The following is a 24,587-nucleotide window of genomic DNA, read 5'->3' as shown; positions in this document are numbered from 1 at the left end:
CATTTTATCAGTTGACATTGTGAAAGTACTGTCACGATCGAGATAATCTGCGTCAAATTATATTTATGCGCATCATTGATTGGATATCTATTTAGCGTATTCTAAACTCCAACCAATTATACATCCGTAAGTAGAATTAGCTTTACGATAAATAATTTTCTAAGCTCTATGTATAATAATCACAGACTCACGTTTTTTTTCTGTCACTTCTAGCTTAATGTGTTAAGACCGGTTTTCACGCTACGTCTTATTGTACGTTTTGTTGGATAGGACAAATCCTATACAATAAAACGTGGCATGTAAACAGCAAAACGTACGTCTTGTCGAATCGAAATGAAATCCAAGGTCAGATCGTAGAAATGATGGGAGAAGCATAGTTTTGCGAGAACTGATAGGATAAAACGTTACGTGAAAATACATGTTCAGACAAGTCGTCCGATCTTGACTTATTTGACGACTAGTTCCACTGCAGTTCGTTTCATTTTTTCCAAAAAAAGCCTAATAATGTCAGATTTGCGGCAACGCACCCACGATTTTCTCGGGGAATTTATTGAATTGTATAAAAGTTTTTAAGTAGTTATGTTTTAAAACCAAGTAGATTGCATTACAGGTTTCAGGAATTATTTGGCTTAACGCTGGTTTGGATATTATGATTGTGAACTCCAAGTCCTTGACGCTGCGTCCTGTTGTAAGATATCTGAGAGTTGCTGTGAGTCTTTCATGGGGTGTAATGGCTTTTCTCATGAGGTGTCTTATTTCAATATGTATGGTGTTACTAACTCTAGCAATTGACAATAGGCTGAGGTGTCCATTCGCAAATAATTCCGCCAGTCATCTGGTTCGCCTCTTTTAGTAACGAGACGTGGGAATACTGGCTTCTTTTTAGAAGCCCACTCTCTTGACCATCCTGTCTTTTCCCTCTTCATCCCCTTTTTCCTCAGTCGTAGTATCTTTATAGTTGAAAAAAATAAAAGAAAGCAGCCGTGTTTCCTCCATAATAAAAAAAAAAACACTAAACAAACTTCACACAACTCAAGACTCTGAATTAGAAATGAGGTAGAAAACGGAAGGAAAAACGTAGTGTGTATACACTGGACAAAACGTACATTTTGTCGTACGTTTTATATGACCCTCAAAACGTACAATAAGACGTAGTGTGAAAACGGGCCTTATAGAAATGAGGTAGAAAACGGAAGGAAAAACGTAGAATGTATACACTGGACAAAACGTACATTTTGTCGTACGTTTTATATGACCCACAAAACGTACAATAAGACGTAGTGTGAAAACGGGCCTTTAAAGAAAATTCGATCAACTATGAGGCACTGAAAGAAGGGTTTGGGACGAACTATACCATTTTTCAAAGTAAAAACGTTGCACGTCACAATTTATATAAAGTGACGTCACTTATATTTAAAATTTCCAAAACGTCAACCTTAGAGTCCAATTTTTCCCAACACAGCTAATAAATAATACGAAGCCGATACGGAACTGCTCGATCTTTCATAGGCGTCAACATGGTATTAGAATCAGAAAAATGTAATCATCATTATATTGGGAATTTTAGATTTATATTGATTAAATAACCAAAAACATTTGTTATTATTAATAATATAAATTTTATGAAATAACTCTTTAAGTCTAATATTCCACAAAATAATAATTTTAATTAAATAGATGAGACAATTGTACGCAACTGATACGGGAATACTTCAAATTTTAATGACAGTTCAGCGTGTGGCAAAATATTAATAAATTGTATTTATAAATACATATTATATTTAGATTAATAGCTTTAAAAACTAATTGTTGTTGTGTATTGTGATTGTGCTATGCCAAAACAACTAAATAGTTTGTAGAAAGCTGATAAGCTTTCATATAAGATTATTTTGAACAAGAAATAATGGCGGGGCGTTTTTATGACTATTAATGCTCTAAAAGAGGTAGGTTTAAAATTTAGAATATATAATTTTGTATTAAAATGTTTTCTTATGTATTTTAGTGTGATGCAGTAGTCTTAAAACTAAGTGTATTTACTGTTAATATAATAGTTTGACAAATAGTCGACATTTTAAAAATTCCTCACTTAAATTCCTTTTAACTATTCTGATGTTTTGGCAACGCTGTGGGTTCTGACGTCGTAAATCTTGAATGACGTGCAATCATTTTTATATGAAAAATTCTATACCAACTGTATGAATATTGATTACAATTAGTATGGTAAATATGATTTTGTAACACAATGAGTTATTAAATTCAACTAATTTTTTTGAATCTTAGGTATTTTAATCTTGGATATTTTAATGTATGTTTCTAAAGTCAGATTATAATTATGTTTGCAAAAAAAATGTTTAAAAAATCCGCAAAAATATTAAAGCTATAGTTCTTTTTTAAATATCTACAAAACGAATCATACTGTTATAGGTATGTACAACCTTATACTAAAAAAAAGGTTGTAATATTTCCTACAAAATGCAATACTAATATACAGGGTGTTCCATTAAAAAGATGAGAAAATTTTGTATTTGAAAATTGTAATTACACTGTGTATTGTACGGATAGATATCAAAGATATTAAATTATTTGAAAATAACACGACGTTAAAAAAATTTTGACAAATCATTTACATTTTTATTACCTTGTAAACTTTAAATATTAGCATTTGTAAATATTTCGAAAATTGGTAACTGTATACTTTTAAAAAATATATTAAAATGCTTTAATATAAAGGGTATTCCATTTAAAAAAACACAACTTTTGTTCATTCGGATATTCCGATTGACCCTATGTAATCGAAAATAATTTTAAATGATAATGTTAAAAATTGTATTATAGATCAAATTTATATAAATTATATTATATTGTACAACAATTATACAGTACGTTAAGTTTTAGATTAGATATTGCTCACTACATAAAGCGATAAAATCGGCAACATTGCCTAATTGTAATTCTCCGATACCCTTCGATACCACAACAGAAAATCATTTAGTAAGTTAGTAACACATAAAGCATGGGATTTACATCTTCGTAATTCGAATTCGATGTTTGTTTTCATTACGTATACCCGCTTCATTTCTTAGAGTACATAAACTCGATAAAAATACACTGAGGTTTATAAGGCGGTGCATTCGTATCGGTTTTTATTAATGTGAACAATTTTTTGTGGCTGAATTAAAAATAAAAGCGCATTTCTTTAAAAAGATAAAACAAAAAATATACTCTTCTTGAAAATAAAAATAATTCTTTATGCCATACAGAAATTATTCAAATATTTGACCTTCTACGGCTGAACAGTATCCCAATCTGTCATAAAAACTTCTGCGGACAGATAAAAGAGTTTCTGCTGTACCAGAATTGGAGACTTCTCTTACTCGATTTTTTAATTCATACAAATTTTGGGATCCAGCCTCAAGATGAAAGTCCATGGGTATAAGATCTGGAGATCGCGCAGGCTGCTTAATATCACCTGTTCCACTGATAAATCCATTCGGGAAAGTATTGTTTAAATACTCCCTAATTGTTCGAGCGTTGTGAACTGAACAGCCGTCTTGATGAAACCAAACATTCTGCAGATTTACATCAGGAAGATTGAGAATAGCGTGAAGAACATGATTCTGTAATAAATCGAGGTATATTCAAGTAACTATTCAAGTTGCCCTCAATAAAAAATGGACCTATTATGTGGTCTCCTAAAATGCCAGTCCAGACGTTAACTTTTTTAGAACGTTGAGTTCGATAAACAACACTTCTGCGCTGATTTTCCCTCGTCCAATACCTCGTAATGGAAGGATTGTGTCTCCCTACTGACGAAACAGAAGATTCATCAGTGAATAAAATGTTTTTATCAAAATTTGGTTTAGCCCTCGTTATTGGAGTTTCACAAAACTCCATTCTTTAAAAGTAATCGTCTAGATAAAGCTGCTGCGTTTTCGAATACTTAAAATTCTTATAAACGTGCTTTTTCCATACTTTCGTTACAATAACATTGCTAACATCTAACTCTCTGGTAACGCTTCTACTTGAACGTGTTGAATCTACCTCGATTGTTTCACAAATTTGTGTATCCCGGTATTCTCTTTCCTAAACTTTTTCTGATGACACTTCTTGAGCGTGACATTTTCTGCAATTTTTGAGGCAATAAAAACTCAAAATTTGTAACAATATTATGAATTGACTGTACGCAAGGAATTGGTCTCCCTTCAATAAACACTGAACTTTATATAAATATTTATACAAATATACAGTATTGTCCAGAATTACCACCATAAAACCATTTTTTTATTTGAACTTTTTCTGCGGGCGTATAAACAGACATGTTTACAAAAATAAATTAAAAATTTACCCTGTTAACGCTTTAAACAACCACCGTATAATGACAAATTATTTGTCCATTATGACAAATTATGAACCAGCGAAGCAGGTTCGTGGAAAGTTGACGGCGCGCAGTGTTGCCATTTATAGGGTGTATATCCAATTTAAAACTTAACGTACTGTGTCAGGTATATGTGCAAACAATAATGGAAAATATTATTTTAGCATAAAGGTTTCTTTATCGAAGCAGGAGCGTATAGTGACGGTAAATCAAAAACTGAATGGCTTGAAGGAAATCTCAGCTGGCAAGGTCTACTGATCCAACCTGATCCTCGTCATTACTTCAGCCTTCGTAGACACAATCGTAAACATTCCCAAGCTATACACGGCTGTATTAGCCCTTCTTCCCACCCAAAGGAAGTCTCGCTACATCCAGACAATGGTGGAATTAAAGTAAACAGTATACGATCCAGTTTATTAGATATGGATGATAGCGACTGGTTCAACACTAGGGTCAAATGCTTCCCTCTGTATTCTTTGTTGTTAGCTACAAATGTAACTAATATTGATTATTTGATATTAGAAACAGGTGGTACAGAATTACAAGTACTGGAAACTGTGCCTTTTGAAAAAACGAACATTGAGGTTATAAACGTTCAAGTTAGAAGTAACGATACCGAGAAAGATACGCTTAAAAAATTTTTAGCACTTAAGAAATATAAATTTATGGAGAATTTTAATGAATCTTACGTGTTTATGTTAAATCATTGAGAAGGTATGTTCTTTATACGATATCTTTTATAAGTTATATGGGTATTCCCACACTTAAACATATAGAGACAAATTAAAAAGTATTGCAGGTTACGAAACTTTTGAAAATGAATTATGTCCATTAATCACAATTTGATCTCTATAAATAGTTAATTAAGCTATAATTGAATGAAGTTAGCTATAATGTTCTTTAAAATTTTGCAAATGTATGATAACATTTGTCATGTTATGTGTACCAATTGTTGCCGATCCCGAATCTAGGAAATATTTATTATGATTCGTTTGGAGAGCATCGTAGTTTTAAATTTCCAATGAGTCTACAATGATATTCTCGGCATTTACTTCGCCAGTAAAGAAAAGCAATCATAACTCGGTATTGCTCATCAGCAAAAAAGCAATCTTAGCCCAGTAAAAAATATTTTGTGAGAAAGCAATATATTACCTGCAGAAAGATACCTAAATCTTAATTTGCAACTTCTTGTTTTCTCTCATCTGACATGTGAAAGATAGTATGTCTCATAATTTGTAGTACTCAGTTTTTTTGTCCCGTGAACATAAGACATACGTTTAAAAGCTTCCCTTATACAAATGAATTTTCTACATTCTCTTAAGCGGCTTGCTTTCATTTTGATACAGCATTAAAATAAGCAATTTTAAACTTACAGTTTATTATATAGTACAGTCTAAAACTCCTCCCTGAAACTATTTCTCAACCATCAAACAGGAATTAATAAATTTTTGGCTAACTGAACAAAGGCACCTATTCATATATTTTATGATGTTTTAGTGAAGTATATTTGCACAGTATGTTCCTCAAATTGTGTGCGAATTAGACTACCAGAGAAGTTAGCAAATAAAAAGCATTTTTCGTGACACTCTTTGATGCAGGTATCTAAGAACTGCTTTTAATAAACTTGGTGAAAATAATATGTAATAAACAAAATATGCAAAAGATTAAGCGTCATTTTTTAATTATAAACAATGCAACCTCGCTATTTTATTTTAGATACTGTATACATGACCTACTTTGCCCAGCAATTTTCAGGTTTATTTAAATATTTTTTTTTCTTGACAATTATAAATAAATACAAAAATTATTTTGAGAACTCGCGAGATATTAACAAAAAATGTACTTATCATTTTTCTAATGTCTTCAAAATTGATGTTCGATATGTCTCATATGTTTGAATAAACAAATCATTTATATTTTTTCTTAAAAAGTTTACGGTGTAGTACGTATTGTCGTTTTTTATTTTTACTATAATCACGATGAAATATTTAACGGTTTTTTTTGTAAGAAATTGGATCACCATAAAAGTACCAATTTTTAGATTATTTCCATCTACTTCGGTATTTTCATCAGACTCGATATTTTTAACCATTTTATCATGCTCTTCTTGATGTAATTCATCTGCTTTCTCATCATTATCATCGTCACTGTTATGTGTCTCCATCTCTATTACTTCTGCTAAATTCACTCCACTTCTCTCCTGATGCTGATCTAATTCTTTAACTTGAATTGATTGACTGGGTTCAGTATTAAGCAACATCTATCCTTTAGTGGTATCATCCCCTTTCTTTTTTTTTTGTTGTAAAAAATTAACAGTTATTGCAAAATTGAAATTGTTTATACACGAAATTTTTTATCTACAACGTTAATATGCGTAAACTATTAGGTTTACATGAATTTTGAAAGTAACAAATTGAAGAGAAAGGCTTATTTTATTAAATTCAATAATTTAACTATTAAACAATTTTTATTAAATATTGGAAAATAGGTTTACAACATTAATAAATTTAAAAACCATCATTTGAAAAGTTAGCTTAAGTTTTGACAATTGATAATACATATTGTTATCACCAAACATCTTGTTTAGTTATCCAAAAATCTATTGATTTATGTTTTCTAGTTCAGAAAATAATTGAAAGGAGTGACATTTTAGATGGGCGTTTTAAAAGTTTTATTATATTATTTTATCATTATTTATGCAAGTTGTTTCAATTATTGATAGCAGGATATTCATTACAAACAAGGAAAGCATATTCAGACTTGATTGATTTTTCCCTTGTCATTTGAATCTATGAGAAATTTTGAGTTTGTGGTTTGTTACAAGTCAATTAAATTAAAGTGAAAAGCAATATTGCAAAATATGTGTCGTTTTATCGCAATTATATAAATTATATATATATATATATATATATATATATATATATATATATATATATATATATATATATATATATATATATTATAATCAGATTTTAATTTTCCTTCTCAGTCTTTTCTTCCAAGTTTTACATGATTTAAAATCACCAATTTATCTTCTTTAATGTCATTTATATTCGATCCGTTGGTTCTTTGCACATGCGTCACTATTCAATTTATCCAAAATAAATGAAAAATTACTGATCAACCCCTTGGTGGGTTACTTTTGGACTGACTTTTTAAACATTAAATAATAAAATTGTTGTTGGGTTCTGGTAGGTAGAGAAATTTTCGGGTAATTGCTGTATAAAAAGTACAGGATTTGTTTTGTTGTGAATAATAAATTATTATAAACAGAGTAAACTAAAAGTAGATTGTTAAAGATTTAATTTCTCAATTACTATATTACGATATCTGCAATTTTTCCCTTCAAAGGAATTCATGTTTTAAAGTAGCAATATCCGTCTGCCCGATTAATTTGATTGCCATACATTTTGTACTGGAATCCCAACTCTTTCAACAAGACACTCGCATATGTTTTGGTAATTGATAAAATTTATTTCATACTGTTTTGATCAATAATGGCTGGGAACGCAGTATTATCTCCACAATTGAATCAATCAATTGAAGAAATTATGGTTTATGGTTTTACTTATTTATAATTCCGTTGAAGCACATAATTGTACGCAAATAAAAAGGTGGCTCAGATGTTATAGAAGTCCACAAAAAGGAAAAAGAAGTGAGCTGATTGAGAGGTTAGGCATCATTTCTGGTTTACTATACAAATAATATCTATAATATGTTATTCTAATTGAAGAGCTTATTTCCAAAGTGTATTTTATCCAAATTTATATTTTTTGATGTTATTTTATTAAAAACGTTATAGATTTCTTCAGGTCTAGAATACAGTTTTATCTGCCAAAACAGCTTATTTACCATTTGAAAGTGCATTTGAAAATTGTATCTATTTTCAAAACGTCTCATCTCCCTGATAGTTTTATTGACAAGGCGTCTTAAATCCGCCTTGACAGTGTATGAGCGCATAGAAGTTAGGAGTACTCAGCGCAATTACTAAATCCTAACTGGGCTTCATCTAGGTCTCTTTCGCAATACCTTCGTATTTCTCCATGAATAATGCGACGAAAAATTTTCAATGTGTGTCTCATCAGACTAATTAATCTGTGTTTGTCGCTTCTTTTTGCCCAGTGTTTCTTCGACATTGCTATAAAAACAGACTTCATTCATCAGGTATTTCACCAGTAATATACACGTCATTAAAAAGCTTAACTAGAGCACTACTGTAGTCCTCTGGTGTCATTTTTAAGAGCTCAGGTGGGATGTTGTCTGGTCCGGTTGCTTTCTTGGTTTTGTCTGATTTTATTGCATGAAGTTGTAGGTAATTTCAAAGTCAAAATGAAGAATATACAAGTAAGTCGATGAAGAAGTATGATGTTAGAAAACTGAAAGATCCCAATGTCCGACTGAAGGTAAGTGAAAACCTCAGTACAAAGGTGGTAAAATGCAAAAATGCAGGAACTATAGAGGAAAGTCTGAGCATTATACAAGAAACAGTGAGAGAAATAAAATAACAATACCTGAAGCAAGATACAGAGAAACGGAAATCGTGGATAACCGATGAAATACTTGAACTTATGGATCAGAGAAAAAAACAAAGAAAATCTCCAAGAATATATACTTTCGTCAGAAGAAAAATAAGAGAAGCCAAAGAGAAACAAAAAACAGAACAATGTCAAGAAATAGAGGAGTATCAGATTCGATATGGTAACTTCAATGTCCATCGAAAGGTGAAGGAAATAGCTAGAAAGTTCCGAAAACGCAACAGCGGAAAAATAACAGATGATGAAGGCAATCTTGCCATAACCAAAGAAGATAACAAGAAAGCATGGGAAGAATACTTGGAAAAACTTTTCCATGACCTTAGAACAATACAATTTGAAGAAAATTCAGGTCCCGAAATCCTACCAGAAGAAATAACGGCAGCCGTCGGACAAATGAAGGATGGAAAGGCACCGGGACTTGATGAAATTCCTGCAGAACTGTTGAAGCTATTAGATGCAGAACAAATAAAAATAATAACTGAAATATTTAATGAAATATATAAGGCAGGAAAAATACCAGTAGAGTGGCTCAAATCGAAGTTCTTACCATTGCCCAAAAAACTAATTCAGTTATATAGTTACTCCATGTTTCAAGTACTTCTCCTGCTACTAGTTTAACATGTCATGTTTTTTTTCTAATTCTTCCATATCTGAACATCTATCCGTCATCCACTTTTTATTAGCCACTCGTATTATTTGTTCTATTTTCTCTTTATCGAGCTACTCAGTTTACCTTGATAGCTAAAATAAACTATTAAAATGCCAAATTATATATTAGAATATAACTTCCAGTTATTAGCTTATAAATATGTAGGTATTCTAAGAAAGATGATGAATGAATTCTATTCTGAGTAAATGTATTCTATTGTGGACGAACAAGCGGCTTAATTTCATTATTTTAGGTTCTAGGAGTAGAAAAAAGACGTAGTTTAAAAAAGGATTCCTAAATAATGACATATATGTGCAAAGAACCACAGAACTGGCTTATCTCATTGCTTAAAACCTAAAATCTTTCCTCCTAGTTCAGCACTAACAGTGTCCGTCTTTGTAAACTATTATATATCTTTGTAATAAGTAGAATTTTGTATTATTTTATCTCTTATTATAATTCTGATTATACATATTATTTGTAGTGCGCTATATTCATAGAAATAAGTTTTTTTTATTTATATCTAAAAAAATTTCTATACTTTTGTTGATATGGGAAATATTACTGTATATTTCTTATATGTATGCAAGTGCCTCATTCTTATAATCTCCTGAAATTATGTATGTGTAAGTAATTATATATTTTTAATCATGACAAGCAATTATATGTTTATAAAATAATTTTTTGTATATATACTAATTAATCTATTAATTTTATCAGCTACTATAATTAAGATTTTGCTCAAACACGAGCTCTATTGGGGAAATAGCTAATTATAAAATTTCTTTACTTAGATATTCCTTAATTAATAATTAAACACACACATCGAAGTTCTACGGTGAAAAATTAGAAATAAGATATTATCATTTATGTATTTTTAAATAAAGTCATCTGTATTTTGATATGTACTGTTGTAAATTTAGTCTCATCTGGCTATCTTTTATGTTTTAGGTCTCCATTCAACAATTCGCTTTATCTATTGATTGTCTTTCATTTTTGCTATATACCCCATTCAGTTTCATTTTAAGATTACAATTTTTTTCTGTTATTTACTATGCTTACAACATCATCTGCAAATCCCAAGTGGTTCAGTTTTTCTCCGACTCCTTTATTAACTCCTCTCTGTAGTTTTTTTTGTTCAATTTTCCCCTGTTACTGGCAATGTTGCGTTATCGTGTAGCGGCCCGTACTTATTGAGTTTTGTGAATCGATTATCAACTTTGTTGTTGCTCAAGGGATTGAGGATAGCCCATATTTCTTTAGAGTCCACCGTCTTTTCGTAGTTATTACTTTGCTATCCAGAGTTGTATTCCTACGATATTTGAACTAATTTTCCTATTTATTGTATGTGATCTATGTTATCTAGGTTATAAAGGACTGATAGCAGTCTATAGTTTTCTAATTTATATTAATTTTCTTTTTAAATGTTATATTTATGAGCGCATTTGACCAATCTTCGGTATTCGTTAATTTCTATTTTATTACAAAATCGGCAGCTTAGGTCTCCATGAAACACTCCCATTGTATAATTGTTATAATACCTGTTTGTTTTTCGCGGTACTTCAGCCCTATTGTTTCAGTATAGGTCAGTAACTGATCCCATTTTGAGTTCATCAACTGTTTCACAGTGTGACACATTTATGTTTGGTATTCAATGTCAAAGTTTTCCGTTGTTGTTTTCAATGTCCATACTGAACTGGAGATCGAAACATCAAAGTAGTGCTAGTTTTTAGAATAAAATATAAGATGTTTTATTTAAAATTAAAACTTTATTTCTCTATGTTCGTACACCCTTTTTATATGAGTTCTGAAACTGTTTTTTGTGACATGATTCAGATAGATATTTTTATATGAAATTAAGGATTAAACCACTCTGTGCTCACGGATTTAAAAACGATTCCGAATTGGATATCGAACCGTAAAAGCAAATAAAAATCGTAATTTTCATTTTAAGATCATTCATTTTTATTTCAGATTTTTTTTTTTGAAAATGTTTTGTGGATTGAAAATCAAAACGTCAAAGCAAATTAAAATGTAATCCTTATTACAATCAATTGTGGCTTAAGCTCATATACAGCCTTTTTATATTTTAAAAATTTTCATTTGTATACAGGCCACTGCTGTATACATTCTTGTCACAAGAATTTCTACTACCGTTAGTTGTATTCCCAATAGACATAATATTATTGAGCGTATAGCGTATCCTGCATATATAAATTCTCGTGATATTTTTTGCATCGATAGATCAAATATTGATTAGAAAATATATAAGAGCTTGTTCTATACAGTTCATCAATATTATACCGACTCTGCAGACCTCGAAGACGCAGAACTATCTCAAACATTGTGCTCTCTACTCTTCGTGTTTAAGATCGTTCGCTATTTCGGAATGTGTCAGTTTCTTTATATAAACCATCTAGTCTTATTAAATTTTTGTAAATCTGAAGCAATCCTGAAGCAACTCACGAAGATCCAACTGAAGCTTTTAACATTCTGAAAAATTTTAGTAGAGGTAAATCAAAGCATGCTAATTATATTATAAGGAAAGATAAGTTTCGACCATTATACACTATCAACCAAGATATTACTCAAAAACGACATCTGCAAAATAAATTACTAATACACAACACCATAATTTAACGAATGTGGAAGTGACTCCTGGATATATACGTGTAATTCTAACATGCATTCAATATAAACAATCCAAAATATAACGCATGGTCAAAAACGTCGCTCGATCCGTGTCTAACCATAATCACCAAAACATGACAATTTTGTATATCAATAATTAAACATATATACTCACGAACAATGGAAACCCATCTAAAACATGCTAGTACTAGGTAGAAATACGAACCCTAACAACTATGTATTGGAACAAACTAAAATACATACATAATTCAGATAGTTGACGGTTTATTGTTTCCTAATAATATATATTATAAATATACTTGCTCTAGCAGAACTAATTAATAGTAAAACATGTTTATTTTGTTGCCAACTAAATATTGGAACGAATATTTATGTTTAAAACGCAGTAGCATCGCCTCTAGACTTTATGACCGCACGAATACAGTTGGGCATTGATGCGATTAAGGATCCGCACTGTTCAAGGTTAAATCTATTCAAAAAATGTACTCTATTTTGGCTTTAAGTTCATGTATAGTCCAAGTGAGTTGTTTTAGTGTCTGTTTATTGTATGCCATCCCGTTTCAATTACATTTAGGTCAGGTCTGTTAGAAGACCAAGAACGGACGTTGATATTGTGGTTTCCAAACCAGTTTTTTGTGGTTCTGTCCTTTTGACAGCATGTCAACATTTAATTTCACAATGCTTGGTAGTAGGCTGTTTTGAAGTATTTGTTGATATTTCGCAGCATTTAGGATACCCTCAATAAGTTAAAAATATCCTAACCCTGAAACTGCGATACATTCCCAAATCATCAGATCTTTAGGAGTGTTTCAAACAATCCTTGTGAAAAGCCTCATGGTTAGTGCGAATAACTGGTTTGCGGTAATCACCAACACATACGTTGAATTTTGATTCGTCACTAAAAATTACTCGGGGCCAATCTTCTACCGGCCAAGAACGTTTAGGTTTTTCCTACAATCCTGGCTTGCTATTGTTTTGCTCTTAACATTGGCTTTTTCTTTGCTACAAGAAAATATAATTGTTTAAACTACAAGTACACCTTTAAATTATTACCTATCATTCAACCTTATAAAACTTTAATCCAGACTTATATATCCATTTGCGATAGCATTCCCTTGAGAAATTTAATCCAATTTCATGATTCCATTCAGCTGTAACTAGCATTAAGAGTAAGTATTTCTTTGACCTTCCTTGAAAACCTTTACTGATATTCTTCTACTTCTAACAGAAACTAGTTTTAGACGACCCAGGCTTTTACCTTTTTATTTAAGACACTTCCTGTTTCCCCATAATGCTTAATTACATTCCTCGCTACAAGTTCATTCGCCACTTCACGGATTATTTTATTGCGGCAATAATTTTTAATTATCAACTCATGAATTTTTGAATTTATAGAGATATCACGCACCATTTTATTGATAGAATACAGCTATTCACTCAGTTTGACAACAAATTAACTGTATAATATAGGGACGATTGTTGGAATGACTGGCTGCATCGTTTTCGCAGTCTACTTGTTTGGTTTTCAGCAGTTACTTCATATTGTCCCATTATTTAGTTGTCATTATTTTTTACATATTTTGATAATCCTTAAGACATTAATAGGTTATATGCGTTATATAAAAAATATTAATTACGTTTTGTGATTATTTATAATTTAAAATATTGCTATTTGCAATATTTTAAATTACGCGAACCAGCGTCACTTGAATGTAAATTCGAAAACCTACTCTAATTACGATTTTTTCTCATTAGCTCGATATAACACATATTATCGTTATACATTTGTTGTTTCACTTCGAATCGATCCGTCGAAAATTAATTTCCGTGTTACCCAATTAATAAAAAATGAAACAGACTATGCAACTGTATGGAACAAGCATTTATAATAGAAGAACATATTTGATCATATATTAACCGTTTACATTATAATCGTGAGATATCTAGATAATTTTGTTAAATGTTTTGTAGAAAGTTTTCAACTTAGACAAACTTTTTGAATACTAGATTATAAGACTTATACAAAAATATGGTAGCATATGATTCCCATAACTTAATGGTGAAATATAATGATAAAAAAATTCCAAGCAGTATTTTATTATATTTTTACATTATTACTATTTTACTTAAAAATATTTGTTGTTAAGTACTACCAAAAAATAACTTATTTCGGTTCATAATGTGAGTAAAGTTACGAAAGTTTGAACATTTGGTATTAAAAATATTTCCCTATTTACGAATTTTATCGTACCTCAATGCATGGCTTTGCACGTGTTTAACTTACAATTCGGTATTCGATTTGTATAGCGGCGCGGAAGTAGGATACCAAAAAAAATGGCAACAATGTTAAAAGCAAAAATTAAATTACTATAAACAGCGACGTGACGACTTTCAAGATTAAATAATAATTAATATTGAGAAGTTGATTTTAAATTCACTAAGGCATCTAATTATATATGTTTAAGCTAGATTTTGTAATGTATCATAAAATAGGCATATGAAATAGTTGGCAATAAATACCTATATTGTAACGTTAGAAACAGTTTATTCAAATTACTTACTAATTTACTCAGCATCACTATTATCGCTGCCACACTGGTATCTTCTACATGTATAATTAATTTGTTTATTATTGGCATATACTTCATATATTCGTTTAACACCACGATTACATGATTTATTACATTTTTACAGGTTTTCGCTGGTAATAATCTGGAGAACAGCTGGCGAAAATTTCGGAACCACGTTTCGTCTTCTTATATTTTTTAGCTGAGCTCATATAAACTGAATTAGGTTTAGAATGTAAAAATAATGTGGTAGTCTAAGCATGGTATGCCCTTATTGCAAACACAGCTACCAACAACGTACTACTTTTTATATTTGTGTAAATACAATGAGCAACTTGTAATAACTGCTTTTTTACTATACGAATCTTTAAAAAACAAATTTTCAAATAGAAATTTTTGAGATTGTGGATTGTTCCTTAAGTTTACTTTTTAAAACAAATATTCAAATATATTGCAAGTATTTTTTATAAAAAATAAACGTCTTATACATTTGGTTAACACCGCCAGAAAATCACCGAGCACATAAATTCTTATGACATTCAAGCCGTAATTATAGCAGGCTCATAATGTATTTTATTCAAATATTGTTTAGCACTCAATTACTCCTGGTAAATTCGTATTCTGGTTATTATTTATTTAATAATTTAACTCAAAATATATAAATTTTTGCGCATTCGGACCGAAATACGTGCCGACTATAAGTATTGATTTAAAAATGTGCGTTCTTTATTCGCGAGACTAACATTATTCAGAAGCTATTTTATTAACCAACTTCAAGTCGTTGTAGGCAAGATCGAGACCAAAGTAATTCGTCAACGTAACCTAACCCGTCAAGTGAAAAACATAACCTTAAACAACTTTCGGTTGTAAAAACAATATATATATATATATATATATATATATATATATATATATATATATATATATATATGAAAAAATGCGTCTAAATAATTTTAAATAATATCCGAATTTTTTATATTATTTAATAATCAATTATTTTAATTTTCCGGTAGCGCTATTTTGGGCTAACTACTGTTTATAATTATACTGGGCTAAAGGGATATGTCTGAATTCTACTTTTAGTAAAGACGATGTAAGAACAACATGTGGGGAAATACTAACACATTTATTAAACTATCGCATGTTACTAACGTATCATTGATGTAACTTATGACTCATCTTAAAATGTTTAAATTAGAAGTTGCTGCCATTTTACTCTTTACCACAATGTAGTGGATAATGCTTAGAAATATGTTTATATGTTTATTGCAAATAACTCATGTCTGACTTCGTAACCTTCTCCAGCTTCATGAGTTTACACCGTATAAGTTTTTGTATTCTATTGCTTCAATAGTAATTGTTAAGAGGTATCTAAATTATGCTGCTTGGAAGTGATAATTGTACTGCAATAAAAAAAGACAAATTGGTTCAATTCGTTTTAGGAATTTTACATCGTTCGTTACAATGATATAGGTTTAGTTTTCTAATCGTATTGTTATATTTGTTTAAGTAACTATAGTATGTAATTGTAGATTATCTTGAGTTTATTTTTGTACCCGTTTTAACTGTAGATATTAATTATTTGAATGTTTATACAATAATTTTTACATGAAAAGTACTGAATGTCTGTTGGAAAGGAGGGCAAAGTTTGTTAATTCATAGTTAAATTATTGTTATTTTCATTTTTGAAATAAGGAACTTGTTATTTACGTACAGCAATTATTAGATCCGTTTAAAACAATTATATCTACGAAATTGTTTGATCTCAAATTGATATTAGGTTAATTGTATTATGTAATTCCTTGAACTTTTTATTAGATTAATTGTGTTCGAATAATCATTGTATTACTGTAGACAACCACAGTGCCCTTACTTTTTTACATAAGAATAAGAAACAATTTTTATAACAGCACTCTAGTATTATTTTTTTATACATTAGATCGTAGGTTCCGATAGTATTTAAAATATATTACAACGACGATTATAGTATTTTATTATTACCCCAAACTTACCATTTAATTAATTTTTATTTTTTTATTTATTTATTTATTTATTGCTAATTTACAATCTACTTCAATACAGTAATAAGTAAATATGATGTATGTTCTTGGCTTGTGGCAGGTGTCGTCCATTGACGACTCTCAGGAATTTACCTAGCAGCTAGATCTTCTGGCCAAAGTCTTTTTAGACGTCTGTCAACCAGTGGGGGGTTGAATAATTCGTCTATGAGATGGTTTGGATGGTCTGCGCTGCGATTCATGTATCTTCTGGAGTGGTCGGCAATCACATCATTGATGAAGGGGATGTTGAGGTCTGCATGAAGGGTTTGGTTTGACACATACCATGGGGCTTTAGCTAATATACGAATAGTTTTTGACTGGAATGTCTGTAGTATTTTGGTGTTGGATGGTTTGCTACAGCCCCACAGCTCAATTCCGTATGTCCACACTGGTTTGAGTATTGTTTTATAGATGGTCAGTTTGTTTTCTAATGAAAGTTGCGATCTTCTGTTGATTAGCCAGCTCATATTTTTAACTTTTAGGTCGAGGTGTCGTCGTTTGGCTGCAATATGTGATTTCCAAGTAAGATTTTCGTCTAGATGAAGGCCCAGGTACTTTACTTCTGTTTTTATAGGTATAGGTGAATTATTTAGGTGTAGTTGTGGACATCTAATTCTTCGATTTGTGAAATTTACTTGACAAGACTTGTTTGTGTTGACGTTTATTTTCCAGCATTTAAGCCAGTCTTCTAGTTCATTGAGATGATTTTGCAATTTGTTAAATGCTAATATTTCGTTGATGTCTGATGCTAGTATACCAGTGTCATCCGCAAATGTTGCCATTAGTGTATTTTCGCTAATAGGAATATCAGCAGTGAAGATTTGATAAAGGAATGGGCCAAGCACACTGCCTTGAGGTACTCCTGATTTTATTTGGTGGTAGTTGGATAGAGCACCTTCGAATTTAACTTGGAAGTATCTGTCGGACAAGTATGATTTAAGGAGGAGGTAGATTTGGTCAGTTAGCTGAGCTTTTATTTTAAAGAGAAGACCCTCGTGCCACTCTCTATCAAATGCTTGCTGTATATCAAGGAATGCTGATAGACAGATTTGTTTCCCTTCTAGGCTCTCTTTTATTTTGTTGACTAATCTATGGCACTGTTCTATGGTTGAATTTAATTAATTAAGAAATAATAACATCGGGCCAGCGAAATAATGCAGTTATTGTAGTCACACATTAGAAGGAGACACATCTTTGAAACCTTTCGCGAAGATTATTACCAACTGACATAATTCGTGATGCATAAATGCATGATAGACGATTCCGAATGCAGTTATAACGATTATTGTATATATTGTGTAATAATGTTCAAAATATCAGGAACAATTTTAGATTAAAAGGAGTATGACTAAACAAACTGTATCCTTTAATGCAGCCGAAATTTTAGTAAAACTCCATCTTATTCCAAAATTGTTACAAATAATAAATTCGAAATTTTAAACAACTTCCCTAACACAGAAAATCTTTTCAATCATATAAAGAAAAATGAGAAATACATATCTTACACAACCTTCTCTATATATTTTTGAAAATCTGTTTAAAAAATTTAATTCCGTAATCTCAGACCAACAAGTACTACAAGAGACAAAAACATAGTTAAGAACAATTTTAGGTACAACACAATACAGTGATTCTGATAGTGACGATAATTGTTATTAGATGATAAATATCCAATGCAATGGAATTGTAACTCTAATAAAAATAAACCCGATCTCTTTAATTTTCTCAACGAATCAACAACTTAGTTGGGCTTAATATCTCTAAATGAAACTTGACTAGGCAAGCCTATCTCAAAATAAAACATTCAATTTACCAGGTTTTAATACAATACGTGTAGATAGATCAGATAGATACGGAGGCATTGGCTATACTTATAAAAGATTGTCTGGATTTTAATAAAATTTCAATCAGAAAAAATTTTCATTCTCAAATAGAAGTTTGTGCAGCATGTATCAATGACCTTAAAATTTCCTTAGTCTGTATTTATAAACCTCCCAAAATACAAGTAACTAAAAATGACTGGACTAAACTTTTTTCGCAGCTGCAGGGTGATGTTATATGAGGCGATTTTAATTGTCATCACACTCGTTGGGGCACCATATTAGATAGCACTCAAGGAAATGGATTGGTATATGCCATATGATTATTCTAAATAACGGATGACCGACCAAGATAGGCAGACCGAATGAAAGACCTTCCATTATTGATCTCACTTTAGTTTATCCAGGTCTCGTTAGCCTCTCAGAACGATACCCCTAGATCTAATCATTTTCCTATTCATATTACGAGTACACTATCTCGAGAATACACCCCCGCTATCATACCTGCCAGAAAATGGATTGAGTCTTCAGCTGACTGAATCCCAATTTGATAAAAATTATAATCACAATAATTCTTTTGAATTCCAATGCACTCAATAAATGACGCAGCCGCGAAGTCAATCAAACCTCGTTTAAATAGTTGTAAAAAAAAAAACAAGAAATCCCAATCTGGTGGGATATTGAATGTACTATAATTTTTAAAAACAGAAAAGAGGCCTATAAGATGTAGGTATAAAAACAATACAAACTTTTAAAATTATCTGAGATTTAAGCATATTCAAGCCAAAGTCATATTGATTTTTAAGCAAAATCAGCAGCTATGCTGTAAGAATTTCATTAATAAATTAAATAAAAATATCCCAATCTAAAAAATTTGGAGTTTAGTGAAAAATATCCAACGAAAATTCAACTTTCTAAAAACAGTTTGTCTATGAAGAACTAATAAACCAAATTTTTTATATTGTAGAGCCTAGCTTTGTACCAAATACCTATGCTTAAAGGATCTTAAGTTAATACTGTAAAGCACTATTTGGATAGGCATTTCAGCATTGAGTAACAAAAGCTGCAATTAAGACATATAGATGTACTGCTCCTGGTCATAATTTTATTATATGCGATTTCATTAAAAATATAATAAAAATATACAACGATTGGTGGTTAAATGGAAAATATATTGAACATTTTAAACAAGTCACCATTTGATAATATTAAAACCTAATAAAGATAGAAACTTAGCCTGTTACTACATATATCCTTAGTGTCGTGTATAACTAAAATGTTTAAAAGAATGGTAAAAACAAGGCTGGAGTGGTATTTCTAGTACAATACCACAGTTTAATGCTAAAAGAATGTGACGATACTCTCTTACCTTCTACTCAATATGGATATAGTACTATTATATTTCTCTTTATATATATATATATATATATATATATATATATTATATCAAAGACCATAGAAATATATTGCACAGTCCAAGAATTATTTATCATGGGTTGCCTCAGATAGATATCGGTACTTAGTAACTACATTATTTAATATATATTCTGCCAATATTCATTCACTTTTCTCTAATTCCATCAAGTGTATCCAATATGCAGACGATATCTATATATACTCCATCCAAAATACTTATGATGTTTGCATTGGGGCTCTAGAGAACATTATGAATACAATGGTTTCACGGACAGAAGAAATAGACCATCTCTACAGAAAAGTGCTCTATTATGTTTTTTACCAGGCATATACTATGTTCACCGGGGAACCTAACCTTGTGTGGGCGTACCCTGTCGTTAGTTAACGAATATAAATATTTGGGTACCATACTCGACACAAAATTACTATGGTCCAGTCACATACGTTACCTAATAAGCAAAAGCGAGAAAGGTTTTAATGTACTTAAGAGCATAACAAATCGTTGGGGCGCAACCCTTAGTATAGCTTTAATGTTTTATAGAGCCTATGTGCGACTACGGATGTTGTTTATACGGATCTTTAAGTAATACCAACTTAAAAAAATAGACAGAGTTCAATATAAATGTCTTAGAACTTGTCGGTGGGATCCTCACCACTAAATGCAATACTGGCAGAATGTAATGAATTTTCTTTGGAGTTGCGCCATCACTTATTATCGCAAAATATTTGATAAAACTAAAAGCCCGGGAGTCAATCATAATAAACACATTAAGTGATATTGTGAAAGAAGACTCAACAAATTAGTATTGGGAACTAAAAAATACTCCCCCGCTCGCAGAAGCATTTATTGAGACCAATGGAGTCCAAAATTTGTTTGGTAGTAACAAATTACAATACATGTACACCATACCTTTTAAATCTTTAATAAAAACACACAAAATCATAAATTTAAAGTATACTGAGTCTCATCAAATAGATCACATCCTCCTAAAATCCATACTAGGTGATTTCTATAACAAAACTCTTATATTTACAAATGGATCTAAGACGAAAGAAAGAGTTGGTTGTGGAGTATTTATCTAAAATACAAACCAATCATTGATAAACACATTACCACCTGTATGCAGCATTTATACTGCCAAGCTTTTTGCAATTAAAAGGGTATTACCTGGTTAATGTTCAATAACATACACGAAGGAGTACTATCACAGTTTAACCACAAAAATTCTTTTTTATACTATGGCATTATTAACAGATTCTAAATCTGCATTAGAGTCTATAAAAAACAGAAAATTTTAAAGAATGAAGTGTCCCATGTTATGTTGTTTAAACATTATAACATTTATTTGGGTGAGATGCCATGTAGGTATACCAGAGAATAAAAAAGCTGATATTCTAGCTAAGGAAGCAGTACAAAATGGAGTGTTGCAATATTTATACAGTAAGGGATATATTTAACTCAATAAAAAATAAAATGGAAACAACAATGGGAGAATATTATTGAAAACTCGCAAAATGCGTATTTCCAGATACGCCTCCCTTTACCACTCCCACCCCAATACATATTCAATTACTAGACTACTAAATTCTTTTCGGCAAGTGTATTTCGCCTAAAAACGAATCATGGTCGATTCCTGTCGCATTTATTTAAGCTTGGCATATTACTGAAACCATCCTGCAGTTGTGATATAAGTTCTTTCATAGATCTTAACCACATTTTCTTTGGCTGCAACAAATATTTAGAAAAATGTAATAAATTAATTCGCACGCTTATTAAAATGAAATATTTGCTTCCGTTAAGTCTATCACACATTTTGTGAACGGCTAATAGAGAAACCTTATTGCTAATAAATTTTATTAAAGATTTAAAAGTAGAAATCTACATTAGTATAACTTCAGTCGCTTATACATATATCTAAAAAATAAAAAAATAAGAACAAAAGAAATATCTTTAATTATAAATAAAACATTATGTGCAGATTGTTTTGCATGCGTTTCGAATTGAAATTAGGTAAATGCCGAATGTGATATTGGTAAAACAAGTATGTAAATGAGAAATTTTATTGTAAATAATTAAATATTTATTATAACCGGCCTTGTTAGCCACATATTTAAAAGTGACGAATGTAAACATAAAGCGTTCATATTTCAATCTAGTGAGCATATTTGCTAATCGTAGTTATGTAAGTCGCAAGTGCGACCGATCTTAATTGTAAGCACGTTAAAATTTGCAGTAAAGTAAAAAAGTAAATATTATTAAATTTATCTGACTTGACCCATTGTTAAGACCTTGTATCTCAGGTAAACCATTGTTACCTGAAACCGGGCCTTTTATACTATTATCGGTTAACCCAGGATGTTTATATTCGGTACTAATTGAAGTCAACCATTTACTGCTAAACCAACTTTATAATACCTTATATCTTTCTTTTGGGGGAAATCTCAATCTAAACCCTCCAGTTGGGCTAGTATAATGGAAGCCCAATGCCACAGGTAGATATAGAATCAATAGCCCTCGTAAATAATCCTTATAACGGAATTTATATCTAACAATAGATTTTTGTACCCAAGAGTGCCTGAGCAAACACTTCAATTCGACTAAAATATGCATATAACTGCATTAGTCTAGAATTTGTGAGTCTGCTGTTGAAAAAAGCCTAAAGTGAATATTCGAAAATGGGGAAAGAAACTTCGTGTGCCGATTGTGAAAATATTCCAAGCCAAAAGCAAGCAAAAGTGTTATAATCATGTGCTTACTATTCAAAATAATATAGCTTCCGAAAAGTAAATCAGAGTAATCATAAGTGTTATTACTGGGCAGTGTCCTCTCAGATATTACGTCTGTAAAATGAGCAAAATGAACAGAGTAATAGGTAACTATGTAGATTTTACGAAAATACGGAAGCCGACGGCCGATCTGTAATTGCAGGATACTTGTTCAGCAACGCCATAAATACTTGGAACAGAGGTCTTTTTAAACATTGAGAAAATAATCGTAGCTTCAAAACGAATAATAAATTTTTATAAAAGTCTGGATCTTTTGAACTAACACACAGATGTAGGCTATACACAAAATATCTTTCACGTCAGAGTTAATGTGGAAAAGTTTATAGCATTTATAATATAAATATCTTTAATATCTATACTATAATATATCATTTGTCATTTAAGAATACACCTACCTATACTTACAAAATAGGTAAGGTGAATGAACTAGGGTACAGAAAATGCAAAATGGAAGAAGGACTGGTGGCAGTCAGTATCCGACCGTATCGGACCAGTTCTATGCCATTGATCCAGATCCATTGAACCAGAAGAGATCCTAAAATAACTGTTGGCCTTCCTTAAGGCCACATGATTTATCGGCCGTGGCCGACTTATAAAGTGTCTCGTCTGAACTAAGAAGAAGACTATCATATCACAATTAATATTCATCAATCAGCTAATCGCGTCCACTGCTGTACATAGGCCTCGCTGACTTCTTTCCAGTATTAATTCTCTACACTGGGCCGCTTGTAGCCAGTTTCTCGCTACTCTTTTATCACAATATAAAAACAACAGTTAAATATTGCAGCGAGATTAAATAAAACGAGCGGTTCGAATTTATATAAATATATTTATTTATAAGTTTACAGCACGATTATATCTTATCAACTAAACTTTAACTCCTAGAAGGTATGCTTATATACAAAAGTTATTATGTACTAGAATATTCTGGCGTAGTCCACCTCTAATTCGTTCGAAGCGACTCGAAGGCAGGCGCTATTGAAAATGCCATCGATATCGATTGTGTATTCGAGAATCATCCTTCTAAGAATTGTAACGCATACCATGCATCGGAGATGGGCTATTTCGTTACAATATGTTATTTGGAAGTGTACAGAAGCATATACCTACATATATATTATTATTTATATCGAATAGCGATATTGATGGTACATCAAACAACATTAAAATATTAGTCTGATCCAAAATTTAACTCCTCGGCTAAGTAGTTAGATAATCTAACTACAAAAAAGAATATATCAACTCTTTATACAATATATGTTCCTGAGACCCAAGATATGTCCGCACACAAAACAAAAACAATGGATTTTATTAGTTAACACCCCAGAACCCAGTTATATCAAACATTATTATTCTGATAAAAATTAACCAAATTCAGTACTATGTTATTACTATTTCTAGGTCTAGAAAATAAAATCATAGAAATGATAAATAAAGATAAAATTCTATAAAATACTTGCTGCATCGGAAGTGAGGTCTAGGCAAGCATAAAAAATAACGTCGATGCGTAAACCTAATAGAGGTAAGTACAAAAAAATGCAATTTGTAAGACAAGTTAAAAGTGCTGAATCAAACGTATGCTGTGCAAACTTATTTGTTTGAAAAGTATGTATCATGGTTCTGAATTTACTTTCGTGTGACATGTGTCTAATTTAAATTTTATGTTTATATAAATATGTATATATAAACATAATATTAAAGTATATATCAAAATATATATAAATAA

At 30.9% G+C, this 24,587-nt stretch overlaps 1 protein-coding gene across 2 annotated transcripts in view; it reads left to right on the top strand.

Annotated features, from left to right (window-relative positions):
* S (EGF receptor activation regulator Star) overlaps positions 1 to 16,759 on the top strand; it is a 29,871-nt gene extending 13,112 nt beyond the window's left edge. Inside the window, exons 4-5 of one of the 2 annotated variants that reach the window (XM_072526412.1) lie at positions 4,540 to 5,089; positions 14,906 to 16,759. In XM_072526412.1, coding sequence (XP_072382513.1) covers positions 4,540 to 5,085 — 546 coding nt within the window. In that variant the 3' untranslated portion in view covers positions 5,086 to 5,089; positions 14,906 to 16,759. Of the gene's footprint in view, positions 1 to 4,539 lie in introns of both variants that reach the window. The other variant, XM_072526411.1, reaches the window with a different exon arrangement.
* The last annotated feature ends 7,828 nt before the right edge of the window (positions 16,760 to 24,587 follow it).

The sequence above is a fragment of the Diabrotica undecimpunctata genome, chromosome 3, assembly GCF_040954645.1.
Source record: "Diabrotica undecimpunctata isolate CICGRU chromosome 3, icDiaUnde3, whole genome shotgun sequence".
In the NCBI taxonomy this organism is placed as follows: Eukaryota; Metazoa; Arthropoda; class Insecta; order Coleoptera; family Chrysomelidae; genus Diabrotica; species Diabrotica undecimpunctata.
This window is presented reverse-complemented; position numbering and strand designations above follow the sequence as displayed.